At 40.2% G+C, this 13,797-nt stretch overlaps 1 protein-coding gene across 9 annotated transcripts in view; it reads left to right on the top strand.

Moving 5' to 3' along the window:
- The window catches only part of LOC114268649 (ARM repeat superfamily protein), a 127,360-nt gene extending 114,396 nt beyond the window's left edge, over nt 1–12,964 (top strand). For 6 of the 9 annotated variants that reach the window (XR_014366719.1, XM_082925247.1, XM_082925253.1 and 3 more), the window contains 4 exons: nt 995–1,110; nt 11,239–11,316; nt 12,222–12,439; nt 12,596–12,964. Coding sequence is in view for 7 of the 9 variants with exons in the window: in XM_082925247.1 (XP_082781373.1) it covers nt 995–1,110; nt 11,239–11,316; nt 12,222–12,431 (404 nt within the window). In the remaining 2 variants the exon portion in view is untranslated. Of the gene's footprint in view, nt 1–994; nt 1,111–11,238; nt 11,317–12,221; nt 12,440–12,546 lie in introns of all 9 variants that reach the window. The other 3 variants (XR_014366720.1, XM_082925248.1, XM_082925249.1) reach the window with 2 other exon arrangements.
- Nucleotides 12,965–13,797: the final 833 nt, after the last annotated feature.

The following is a 13,797-nucleotide window of genomic DNA, read 5'->3' as shown; positions in this document are numbered from 1 at the left end:
TACACCACTACCACCTCCACTTTACCTACTCCATCTACCACCTACTACCACCTACTCTTCTATATATAAGAATCATTGTAACATTCAATAAATCATCAATCAATAATACAATTCTCTTTATACATTAAATTTCAACAGTACCATCAAATTTAATAGGGCTAATCTAAATGGATGGGTTATCTTCAAGAGTCCAGTCACAACTCAACCCACTCTCTTCGCTACCCTTGGGAGCCTTACTATCGTTTGTCATACCCACCAAATTGATTCTAGCACTTACAAAACTGACAAGCTTCAAGTCATCCTCACAAAGCAAACAAAAATCACCACCAAAAAGTAAAATAAAATAAAATTATAAATTAGAAACTCTCAGAGTGATGAAACTAGAAGAAATCAAAGAAGATTAGGCTACCAAATTATCAGTCAAACATGGGAATTGCGCGGAATCATAAAACAAGGGAAAACTATGATGGATAACCCTGCAGATTCAAAATTAGCACCCTAGTGTTATGATCCAAGCAATAGTTAGATCAAAATCTTCGCCAATTGGAAATTTTTTTAAAAAAAGGACCCATTTTCCAAAAAAAAATAAACAAAAATGGGGGTAGGGAGGGGGGGACTAATGACTAAAAACAAAATTGAAAAAATTACCAATACCATCCTCTTTAATTTCAAGCATATTGGAAATTTTTTATTTTTTATTTTTTTCTCCTTGGATCAATGAAGAAAACTAAAAAACACAGGAAGACAACGATGATTTTATCTTTTTCTTATAGTCCAAGAAAGATGTTGTGATACAAAGTTAATGAAGTTAAAATAGTTTGGAAAGGAGGAGAAGAATAGAAGAAACAATTTATTACTACTATAAGAGAGACCCAAAGAAATAGTTTAATAACATATATATTTATATTTTAAAAATGTAAAGGACATCAATACTGCTAAACACATAACATCTGTAACATAATGAAAAATTCTTCTCTCATGTTGTATGATGCAGATTATGGGGGATCATTCTCAGATGTCATTCAGGGTGTGGAGCATACTGTTGAGAATTTAAGTTCAGACCAGATAACACCGTCAAGTTTCAAATATAGGATTGCACTCGAGAAACAGGTCATGCTCTTAAAACCAATTCCATTTAAGCAATATCAATTTGTCTCAATGCAACAAGCTTTATTTTGTATCTTTGGATTGAAAATATTGGCTTTTATTCGTAGAATTATTTCGATTAAAACATTCTTACATTAACCCAGTTGTCTAATCAGGCTTATAGTTTTGCTTTGCCTACTAAAATTTTGATCATTGTGGCTGTCAGAAGATGTCTGCATATGTATTAATTTTGTTCCTATTTGGTTCATAGTATTAGTTATTCGGATATTGGCCTTTGTTTTTTGTAATTTATTTTCCCAATGATACAGCGTATCTAGTTAATTCCTTCTAGATACACGTAATCCACATAAAACTTTGTGCTGGTTATTAAATCCATAATCATCAATGCTTCTTATAGTTAGCAAAGTCATTTGTGAGGGTGATGCTCTACATATAGAATTGACATCCGTATGTGCTGGTGTTTTACCGGCACTTATGGTACTAAAGAAATCGCATGATCCTTGGTCTCCAAATGATGAGAACATGAGAGGAGCCATGCCTTTTTGAAATGGAATTGTAGGCTTTGAGTCCCATTTACGTGATATTTGTTTCACATGAAAATAAAAATTAGCCAATAAATTTGGTTAGTAAAAAAAAGGATAATTAATTGAAAATGGGAAGAATAAGAATTTGTAATTTCAGTAGAACATTTAGACTGGGTTTCAACTGAAAATTGTGTGTTTCACCATGAAATGAATTTGAAATCATAAGTTGTAGGAAACTAGTAGGATTTCTCTCTCTCTCTCTCTCTCTCGCTCTCTATATATATATATATATTTCAATTCTAGAAATAAGACACAATTTTTGTCTAATTAAGTCAACTAATATAGTTTGCAATCTGGTGAGATAGCCAGTGCTATATGTTAGAATTAGGAAATAGTGATATTATAATTTTGGAGTGTTGGAATTAGGAAATAGTGACATTATAATTATCGTAGTATGTATACAATCTGTGATTGTGTCAACCACAGATTTAATGTATTTTTTATCTTTGTTTCCTATTTTGTAATATTGTTTCATTATAAATATAAGGCTCTAACTCATTCATAGGTAAGCCAAAACAATTCTTTTCATTTTTTTTGGTAGGGGTGTAAATCTAACCCGGTCCATGTCGGGCCTCGTGGGCTTCCGTTAAAATTCGGGCCGAGATGGACCGGCCCACAGGTTAAAAAATTAGGCCCAGGGGTATTCGAGCCTTAAGCGGACAAGCTTGGTGGGCCTGGACCTGGCCTCCGGCTTGGACGGGCCTGACCATTTTTTTATTTTTTATTTTTTTTCTACAAAAATTTTATTGTTTTCCACAAAAAAAACACTAGGCATCGTGCAGGTTGGGTCTTAAGCAGGCCGATAGGCTGGGCCACGGATTGGGCCAGGCGGGCTGAGCTTCAAATGATGCCCCAGGCCCTAGCCCAAGGGCTCGGGCTGTGATCGGTCTCGGGTTTAAGCGGGCTTGGCCCACCCTAGGCCGCGAGCGGGCCCACGGCAGCAAGCCATTTTTACACTCTTACTTTTTGGTATCAGAGCCAAAACGCAGAAACCCTAGGCCACCCTTTCCTCCCTGTTGGCCCCTATTTTTCACTGCCCAATAGTTTCTTCATTTTCTTTCTTCTTCCAACAACCGATAGACCTCCTCTCTCCTCTAGACCACCCGATAGCGTAACCCACCACTCCTAGACCACTCGAAACCACTTACTCACCCTCCTATACCCCTCGGCAAGACTGCATTACACATGCCGAGGGCCTTACTACTGCTGACCAGGTCTCATCTTGGCCTAGAGTACTTCGACACCCTCTTTAGGGTAGTCTAAACCCTTTCTCTCTCTTTTACAGGATATAGTGCTGATGCTTTAAGAACTTTTCTCTACCTCTTTTTGCCTTTTCTTTTTTGTGGGCTGCCAGGTTTATTCGGTAGCATTTAGCCGTTGAGTTTTTTTCGGCTTTTCTGGTTGTTTACTCAGACTGTGTTGCTGTATTGTTGTCTATTTCAGCCCTCATCGTCTCTCCATAGATAACTTGTTAGAATTTCCCATCTTTACCTTCACCTACTCCACTACACACTCCACTTCACCTACCTCCACTTCACCACACACTCCACTTCACCTAACCCACTATCACCTCCACTACACCTACTACCACATTTTCTTCTATATATAGATTGTATAGGAATTGTAATCAAATAATCTTGTAAGATATCAATCAATCAATAATACATAATTTCACACATGGTATCAGAGCAGGTTTAGAACCTAATATTTTTCGCTTCCCCGGCGGGCGGCAATCTCGCCTTGGCCGCCCGCCGGACAAACCCAAATTTCCCTAATTTCTTCTTCAATGGCAGTGACGAAGAGTTCGAAACCGATCTTTCTCAAATTTTCACTTCTCTGCTTTCTCTCTATCCTCTCTTCGGCACTCGCGATCACGCCCTGGACTGGGTGAAGATTCCAACTCCAGGTCTTGGTGGTCCGGCCGCATCTGGGGCCGCCACGGTTGCCGCTCCACCGTGTCTTCGTCTCCCCCTTCCTCCGCTGCCTCCAAACCGCCTCCCAAGTCATCGGCGGCGCCGGCGATTGGTGGAGCTTTGAAGCCAAAATGGCGTCAAGTCTTCTCCATCTTCTTCCATAAGTTTAGAGAGTTTGGTCTGCTTTTGAGAGAGAGAGAGAGGACCATCAGAAGTAAGAGACTGAAAGAGACTGGCGCTGAAAGTAGCCTCCAAACTTCTATAAATGGCTACCAAATTTTCCATGTAAGGTGCTGGTCTTACATCTCGATCAGAGTACTGTTGTTTACAGACAGGGCATTCGCATCCAAAATGGGTCAATCTCGGTACGCATGAATCGCAGAAGATGTGATTGCAGGGGAGCAAGGTTGGTCGATTAAGCAGGTTGAGGCAGAGAGGGCACTTGAGCTCGAGACCCAATTTCTGATGATGGAGGACCCATGGGTTAAGAAATCTGGCGTGGTTGGAAGCGTCCGCCATGGTAGTAGAGTCTTTGAGCTTCGACTGTTGATGAACGTTAGTCTAATAACACTGAGAATTGATGAATGGAGAGAGAGAGAGAGGGGGTTGGGTGATGGCGTGTTTGGTTTGCTTTTGCTTTTCTTTTTGGGATGTTTTTTGCTTTCATCTGAAGCACCTCTGTTTATCTCCACTCAAGGCCACCCTCATAAAATAAAATAACAACATATCACCACACTGCAGCAGCCGAGGGACCAGGTTCACACACACCCACGTTCTTTCCCACTTTTCTTTTCTTTTAATATATATATATATTTTTATTATAATATCTTTCCACCAATATATTTCCACCATCCTCTAAAATAATATTTCTTTCCATCCTCCCACTTTGACCCATTCTTTGTATTATTATTATTATTCTTATTATTATTATTATTATTATTATTATTATTATTATATCTTTAAAAAAAAAAAAAAAAAAAAAAAAAAAACATTTTACACATTTGCACAACAGCCCATATTTTATTTCTCTCAGGGATCCACCCCGATCACAATTTTACATAAAAAAAAAAAAAAAAAAAAAAAAAAAAAAAAAAACCAAAAAACAACACCGAAAGCTTTGTTTTCTTTTCTGCAGACGGCCACCCACCGCCATCACTTCTTCGCCTATTCCGCCGGCCTTTTCTTCTTGCCTCCGTCCTGGGCGGCCCTTGACGGTGTTGCCTCCGTGTTTCCTTGTCCACCGAGCACGTTCACTCCCCCATACTCCTCCACTGCAGCATATGGTGGACCTCCAAATCGAAACATCACGGTGGCCTTCCGCTTCAGCTCCTTGTTTTCTGCCCTTAGCACGCTTATCTCTGCTCGCGCATCCTTATACATGCGTTGGAGCAGAGCCAGCTGGGCGTTTAAATGCTGCACCTCATTTGTCCTACTCTGCAGCCGGTTCGACAAATTTGTGACCGCCGTCATGGTTTTCACGCATGACTTCAGAGTATACTGATTCGCCTCAATATCAGTTTGCACCGCCATTTTTTGCTCCACCGACCGCATCGGAAAGTTCAATGGTGCAAAACCAGAGGTGTTTGGTTGAGGTTCACTGGCCACCGCACCAGTTATTTCTCTTGTGGGCTCGTTCAGTTCTGGAAAGAGCGTGAGCAGGTTCTGGGTAGCTGGACGGGAAGAAGAGGCCATGTTTTTGGGTTGCTAAGTGTTTCAGCGAAATAGCAATTTCAGACTGGTAATGTTCGGAAGGGTTGGTGACAGAATGGCAACAAAGTGTTCCACAGTTTCTCTCTCCGCAGAGGCAGAGTTTTTTTCAGCGAAGGGTTGGTTTCAGAGGTTTCAGAATGGTATGCCTCAGCCTCAGCCTTCGTCTTGGTTAAATAGCCGAGGCAGCCACGCGTATCGCGCGCCTCTTGCCGCCCGACAAACTGGCACGCCTTTTCATGGCACATCTTTTGACAAAGTGGACACGCCTTTTGATGGCACGCCTTTTGATGAATTGGGCACGCCTTTTGATGGCACGCCTTTTGACAAAATTGGGCACACCTTTTGAGGGTGCAACTTTTTAAGGGTCCGACAAGACTCTGTAAACTGTCCCGACATTGATTCCGGTTAGCTCCTTTATGGGTCCGACAAGACTCTGTAAACTGTCCCGACATTGATTCCGGTTAGCTCTTTTATGGGTCCGACAAGACTCTGTAAACTGTCCCGACATAGATTCCGGTTAGTTTCTACAAGGGTCCGACAAGACTCTGTAAACTGTCCCGACATTGATTCCGGTTAGTTTCTACAAGGGTCCAGCAAGACTCCGTAAACTGTCACAACATTGTCTTCTACAACGGTCCGACATGACCCCATAAACTGTCTTCTACAATGGTCCGACATGACCCCATAAACTGTCTTCTACAACGGTCCGACATGACCCCATAAACTGTCTTCTACATCGGTCTGACACGACCATATAGTGTCTCCTATCTTTATTTTATTTTTATGTATTTTCGTGTTTTGTTCCTCTCTCCAAACTCAAGTTGGTTAGTTTCTCTCCTCCTTGAGTTTGCGGGGGGCTGTTAGAATTTCCCATCTTTACCTTCACCTACTCCACTACACACTCCACTTCACCTACCTCCACTTCACCACACACTCCACTTCACCTAACCCACTATCACCTCCACTACACCTACTACCACATTTTCTTCTATATATAGATTGTATAGGAATTGTAATCAAATAATCTTGTAAGATATCAATCAATCAATAATACATAATTTCTTACATAACTCATCTTATACCATTCCTACTGAGGTATCTACTGCGGTCTCCACCAAACCTATGCCTATTCCAAGTACTGATTTTTCTCTTTCCCATCACACTCCTATTCATCGTATTACGAGTGGTGTTGAATGGGCTGTTTGGAGCCGTTCCCTTAAACTCTATCTTAGGGGAAAGGCTCATTGGCTTTTATCTACTATTACCCTGCCAGCTGCGACAGACCGTACTCATGCTTAGTGGGATATCGATAACTGCACTATATTGGGATGGATGTTCAATTCCATGGAAGATCGGATTTATCATATGTTCCTTCATTGCGATACAGTTCCGAGTTTGTGGTAGGCATTGTCATAGATGTACGCTCATGCTCACAATGATGCACGTATATTCAAGCTTGATATAGCTCGGGCCTCTCAGTCCTCTCTTGGCCTTTCTATAGTTGAATTCTTTAGATATCTTCAGGCTCGTTGGGAGGAACTTGCTCAATATGAGCCTTTGACTGACCTTCTACCAGAAGTCGCCTCCCTTGCCTCCAAGAGGCTTGCTCGACAGCACACTTATCAGTTTCTTATGGGTTTAAACTCTGAATTTGAATCTCTTTGAATTCAAATTCTAAACACATCACCCGTGCCATCTCTTTATAAGGCTTTTGCCACTATTGACAGTGATGAGCGTCGTAGGCGATTGGTTCAGCCTAGTGTTCCTTCAGTCCTTCCAATTTTAGCAAATTAGATGGCTTTTGTTGAGAGTTCCACCGGTTCTTTACTTGTCATCATTGTGGTTTGCTTGGATATGTCAAAGCCCGTTGCTTCAAACTTCATCCTGAGTTGAGGCAACGCCCTTCCCGTCCTCGTGGTCCTACTCCACGTGGTTTTAGCTCTGCTCGCACTATTGCGTTGGTGGATATTACTCCCGCTTCTGAGCCTCCTAATGTCCCTAATCTACAACAGTTACAGACTCAATTGGTTAGCTTCAAGCTCAACTTGGGTCCCTCACCATTGGTTCTCTTAGTCCATCATCCTCTACTGCCACCATTGCTACAGGTACTTCTACTGCTTTCCATGTTCGGTCTACTAGTCCTTCATGGATTCTGGATTCTAGGGCTAATGATCATATGACTGGTGAGTTTTTTTTTTCTTTCCTCTCCTGAACCCACCACTGCTGCCCAATCTGTGTCTTGCTGATGGTTCTTGCTCTTCTGTCCAATATAAGGGTGTTGTGTCCTTATCCCTTGATATCACTTTATCTTCTGTGTTGCATGTTCCCAGGTTTACTTATAATCTCTTATCTGTTAGTCGTATTGCCAAAACCTTTAACTGCGCTGTCATCTTCTTACATTCTTTGTGTCTTTTACAATACTTGAGTTTGAAGAGGATTTTGGTAGGGGATATTAGCACGACGGGCTATACTACTTTGTGAATCCATCGGACCAGCCTTCTTCGACTTTAGCCAGTTTTTAGGCGTCTGTTTTGCCTCTTATATCTTGTGCTTTTTATGTTCAAATTTTAGAGTTATGGCACACTCGTATAGGTCATGTTAACTTTCAATATTTATGTGAACTTTTTCCTTTATTAAATAAAGCTTGCAAGGATTTTAAATTTCATTGTGTTACTAGTGAGTTGTCTAAACATATCTGTACTAGTTATATACCACATATGACAGAGGCCACTAGTGCTTTTGACCTTATTCATTTTGATGTTTGGGGTCCCTCTCCTATTCCTGCTTTTTCGGGTCATCATTATTATGTGACTTTTATTGATGATCACACTAGGTGCACTCGGGTCTATTTACTTCACCATAAATTTGATGTGTTTCCCATCTTCGTTCAGTTTTTACAAATGGTTAAGACATAATTTCATACAATTGTTAGGAACATCCGCTCTGATAATGGTGGGGAATACATCTTCAGCGAGTTTCATTCCCACCTTAATCAAACGGGTATTCTTCAACAACTTACATGTACTCGGACCCCTGAACAAAATGGTGTAGCTGAACGTAAAAACCGTTAAATTATGTCTGTCGTACGTTGTCTTCTTCGTGGTATGCATGTTCCCAAGTCTTATTGGCACATGGTTGTTCGTACTACTATCTATCTCATTAATAGGACTCCTAGTTGTGTTACATGGCCTTACCCCATTCCATATTCTTATGCCTCTACCCCTTTTCCTCTTTTACCTTGTGTTTTTTGGTGTACATGTTTTGTTCAAGACTGGCATCCCAATCGCACTATGTTAGATGACAAGTCTATTCATCGTGTCTTTTTGGGGTATTCTTCCATGTCTAAAGGATATAGATGTTTTGATCTTGTGTCTCATCACTGTCACCACACTCAGGATGTTATTTTTTGTGAGGATCTTGCTTTTTTAATCCTAGCCCCCCGTTGCAGGTTTCCCTTCAGATACTCCGAGTGTCTGCTCGGTTCCCATTTTGGACGAGGTTGCGGATGAGGTTGCCTCCCTCTCTCATCGTCTATCTTCGCCTCCTTTCCTTACTTTCCCTCCTTTCCATTGTAGGTATACTCTCACTGCCCTCGTGCTCAACCCCCTCCTGCCGCTTCTCCGAATCTTGGGTTAGGTAATTCTTTCCCTTTGCATACATCTCCTTCCCTTCCTTGTTGTAATCCTCCTCGGGATCGACATCCCCCTGGCCATTGGGGTTATCTGTGCAGTACTGATCATCCCATTTTCCAATATCTCTCAGATGACAGGGTTTTAGACTCATCATTCTTTCCTTGGTAAGATTGAGTCCGAATCTATTCCTCAATCTGTGTCAGAGAATTCAAAATGGGTGGCAGCCATGCAGACTACAATGGCAACTTTAGAACAGAATCATACTTGGGATTTGGTTCCTTTACCTTCTGGCGAGAGTACCCTGGGTTGCAGATGGGTCTTTGCTATTAAGTACCTATCTGATGGCTCTGTTGAACGTTATGAGGCCCGCTTAGTAGCCAAGGGCTTCACTTAAGTTCCTAGCAAGGATTTTGGTGCTACCTTTGCCCCAATTGCCAAGCTTACATCTGTTCGTCTACTCATCTCCCTTGTAGCATCCCATTCTTGGCCTTTTTATCAGTTTGATGTTAAGAATGCCTTTCTATATGGGGATCTTCTTGAGACGATTTATATGGCCCTTCCGCCTGGTTTTCGAGCTGAAGGGGAGTATTTGAGGAAAGTATGTCGACTGTGCAAGTCTTTGTATGGCTTGAAGCAGTCTCTACGAGCTTGGTTTGGTCGTTTCAACTCAGTCATAATCTCCATGGGCTTTGTTCAATGCCATTCAGACCACACTTGCTTCGTCTGTCATAATTCTGCAGGTCGGTGTATAATCTTGTTGGTGCATGTGAATGATATCATTCTCACTGGTGATGACTCTATAGGCATTGATCAAGTAAAATGGGATTTGGGACACACCTTTGATATTAAGAATTTAGGGAATCTCAAGTATTTTCTAGGGATTGAGGTGGTTCGCTCATGGCAGGGGATTTCCTTATCTCAAAGGAAGTATACTCTTGACTTACTTAAGGATACTGGTATCTTGGGGTGTAAACCTATTTCTACTCCTATGGATCCCAATGTCAAGCTCACATCAGAGTCTGGCGAATTACTAGAGAACCCAGGCATGTATCAGCATCTTGTTGGGCGTCTCATCTATCTGACCAATACTAGACCTGACTCGACATTTGCAGTTAGTGTGATTAGCCAATTCATGCATGCACCTTGTACAGAACATCTTGATGCGGTTTATCACATCTTGAGATATTTGAAGACCTCTCCTGGCTTAGGATTGTCCTTCATAGCTGATCCTCAATTTGGACTCTCCTGTTTTACTGATGCTGACTGTGGAGGATCTAGAGCGGATAGGCGTTCTACTTCTGGCTTATGTACTTTCTATGATGATCATCTTATATTATGGAAAAGTAAGAAGTAAGCAGTTGTTTGTAGGTCTTCTGCAGAAGCTGAGTATAGGGCTATGACACAAGGCACTTGTGAGATTCTATGGCTACGTTCTATTTTGGCAGAGTTGGGATTTGAGGAGACTGCTCCTGCGTTGTGACAACAAGTCTGCTATTATGCTGTCTTCTGATTCTGTCCTACATAAGCGTACCAAGCATATAGAGGTTGATATACATTTCATTCGACAGAAGGTTCGGATTGGTATTGTGAGACCATCCTTTGTCTTTTCTTTTAAGCAGTTAGCAAATATCTTCACCAAGTTTGTAAGCCCAACATTACTCCAGTCGTCTATCGGCAAGCTGCATTTATTGAATATCTTCACACCAGCTTGAAGGGGAGTATTGGAATTAGGAAATAGTGATATTATAATTATGGTAGTGTTGGAATTAAGAAATAGTGATATTGTAATTATGGTAGTGTGTATAAAATCTGTGATTATGTCAATCACAGATTTAATGTCTTTTTTATCTTTGTTTCTTATTTTGTAATATTATTTCATTATAAATGCAAGCCTCTACCTCATTCATAGGTAAGCCAAAACAATTCTTTTCATCCTTTTCTATATGCCCCCATCTTTGTAGTCGTGGGTTCGTGTGCGAAGAATTAGAATCTGCAACTTGACTTGAATATTTAGATAGGGTTTCAACTGAAAATTTTGTGTTTGGCTAGGACTTGAATTTGAAATCATAAGTTGTGGGTTTGTAGGACTAATCTATAAAATAATCTAGAAATAAGAGGCAATTTTAGGACTCCTTATGAAAAATTTAGAAAGAAGATTCCTGTTTTGGTTATTATTTTGTATGAATTCATAAGATTCTAGGAAATAACGTTTATAATTAACTTTTCTTTTTTGGTTGTTTGTTTTTCTTCAGGCTGAGTTTATTGTTTAATTTATTTACTTGGTTGTTACAGCTAACCTCAACCATGTTGCATGTGCTTGCCCTTGCTTCGAGTGCTGATCATCCTCCTGTAAAAGATTTTCTTGTGAAAGTAAGTATTCATAGATCTGCAGATATTACCCAAAATTCTGGGAAAGCTGGAATAACTTCCAATTTATAATTGTCTTTTCTGTTAATCATTTACAGCAATTGCATTGAGTGTTTGGTGCCCCTCTGCGGGGTGAAAAGTTTCAGTTGCATTCTTAGATTAACATAAAATAAAAAAAAATAAAAAAAGAAAAAGAAAATAAACAATAAAAATGCCCCTCTGGAAATATATAATTTATTAAACAAAAGAAACGAAACTTGACCGCACAGCTTTTTTTTAATCCCATTTTTAGATTAGCTATTGAATTATTAGCATTTCTAAATTATTGTTGCGTTTAAAATCCATATAACCTCTGGGAACAAAAGAAAAAGGACGTGGGATAAGGGTTGGAAAGTGTTTCCTTCATTTCTGAGGAAAAGTTGCAGTAACATTTTTAGACTAATATTTTCTCCAAATTCATTCCCTTGTATCTTTGGATTTACAATCCATTTGTAATGTGGAATGGCTTGAGGAAGAAAAGGAGAGAAGGGGGGAAGGGATGGAGGTGAAGGCTGGAGAGAGTTTCCCTTATTTGTTAGTAAGGAAAGAGAAAAGACCACGAAGGGTAGACCAGTTTTGTTCTCAAAAGGGTGCAGAAGAAAGGTGGGAAAGAAAGGAAGCCTTTCTTTTATCTTTTTTCCCTTCAAATAGCAATCTTGTGCTAGTATGCTGGGGTATCAAGGTAAATTAAAAGAGAATACTCTTTTTTTTCTCCTGCTTGGCTCAACCAAAAGAAGAGGAAGGCAGCTTCCTTTCCCTAAGGATATCTTTCCATTTCTCCTACCTTGTCGTCCTTCCAATTTCATACCTTGCTAACCTGAGTAAGCAAAACTCAAATTCTGTGGCTCATTTTCGTTTGTTTCTTTCAGAAAGCATCTTTTCTCGAGGAATGGTTTAAGATGCTATACTTGTCACTAGGGGAGACAAGTACTCAACTTGAGGCTGAAAATAATTCCACCGAGAACCAAAAGAAAGGCATGATATCCAGAGCAATACGGTCACTAATTGAAGTGTATGAAAGCAGGGATCATCTGGCCACTGCACAAAAATTCAACAAGTTGGCCAACAGCATACCATGAATCACCAGGTCTGGTTCTACTTTTGCCTCTTGATTTTTGTTTGAATTGGTCGTTGGAGGCAGATCTCTGTCCAATAGTTATTGGTAAACCTTTTACTGCCTAGGCTTTTTTAAAGGTCAACTGATGCTAACTTGTGTGCATATTTTGGCTGTTGGAAAAGTCAGGAGCCATAGTCCTGCAATGGGGTAATAAGCCATCGCAATTGTGAACAATGAAGTGGAGGATCTCCTGTAGTGCATTGGCAGAGGGACCTCTTTGGATGCGGAATTCATGTTTGTGCGAGGTGTCCACTGGAACTCAGCACTGTAGCTTGATTTTGTAAGCAATAAAAGAGAACAATTTTGTATATTTTGGAAGGTGATATTTAACAAGTGCCTTCTTAAAGTTGTGTTGTCAGACTAGGATGTTGAGGCTTGAGATGTGTAAGGTGTCATTGGTTGTACATTTGTATTACTATTTGAAAGGTTTGATAAACAGCCACAGGGCTGTCATCTGTGTTTACAAGGGCAATGAATATTTTACCATTTAGGTAAGCCATGTTTTCTTTTTCATCATCTTTTTGGTTTTTCGTTTTCTTTTTTACAGGTGAATTTGTTACTTGTTAAGAATAGATGAATGCTGCATGTGCTACTTCCCAAAAAAAAAAACAAAACGCTGTATGTGCTGCTTACAGCTCACCCGTTTCTGATATTGACAACGTGAACAATGACATGATAGAACAAGTAGCTTTCTAGATTTGAGTAAAGCTTCAGAGTTGGAGAATATTCCTTTCAAATATTGATTGTCATCAATGAAAATTATGAACATGGATGGGGATTAATGCTGCTACGGTGGGCCAAACTCTATTTGTTTTAACTATTCCAAGTGTATTGTACCAGAAAAAGGTGCAAGTATCACACTGTTAGCCATAAGGTAATGGTCCCACGTCAGTTACTTGACGACGCATCGCCTATGATAGCGACAGTTGGGATAATAGATTGTGTCAGTTGATGACGCATCAGCTAGTTGAGTGTCAGTTGTATCAAGTTAGTTTGAGTGGCTGTGAGCTGATTCTCTCTTCTTTCTCCATATATGATGTGTATATTACAATGGTGTATCAGATTGATTGATTCTAGTGGGAGATCAGATGATAAGATTGAAGCTCTTCTTTCATAGATCTGTATTTTGCATTCTCTATTTATGTATTTTTCTTTACATCAAGGTCGTCTCCACTTTACCCGCACAGAATGAGGACACAAATGCCATAAATAAAATGTTGTCCAATTCAATGAAGGCAACGTTGTTTAGACAGCACCTGCTGCAAAATCATATACTTGAGAAATTTTTCTATCTTGAGTCACTCTTAGATCATGAAATTTGCTGAAAT

This window comes from Camellia sinensis, chromosome 4 (genome assembly GCF_055761805.1).
Source record: "Camellia sinensis isolate YWXY chromosome 4, ASM5576180v1, whole genome shotgun sequence".
In the NCBI taxonomy this organism is placed as follows: Eukaryota; Viridiplantae; Streptophyta; class Magnoliopsida; order Ericales; family Theaceae; genus Camellia; species Camellia sinensis.
This window is presented reverse-complemented; position numbering and strand designations above follow the sequence as displayed.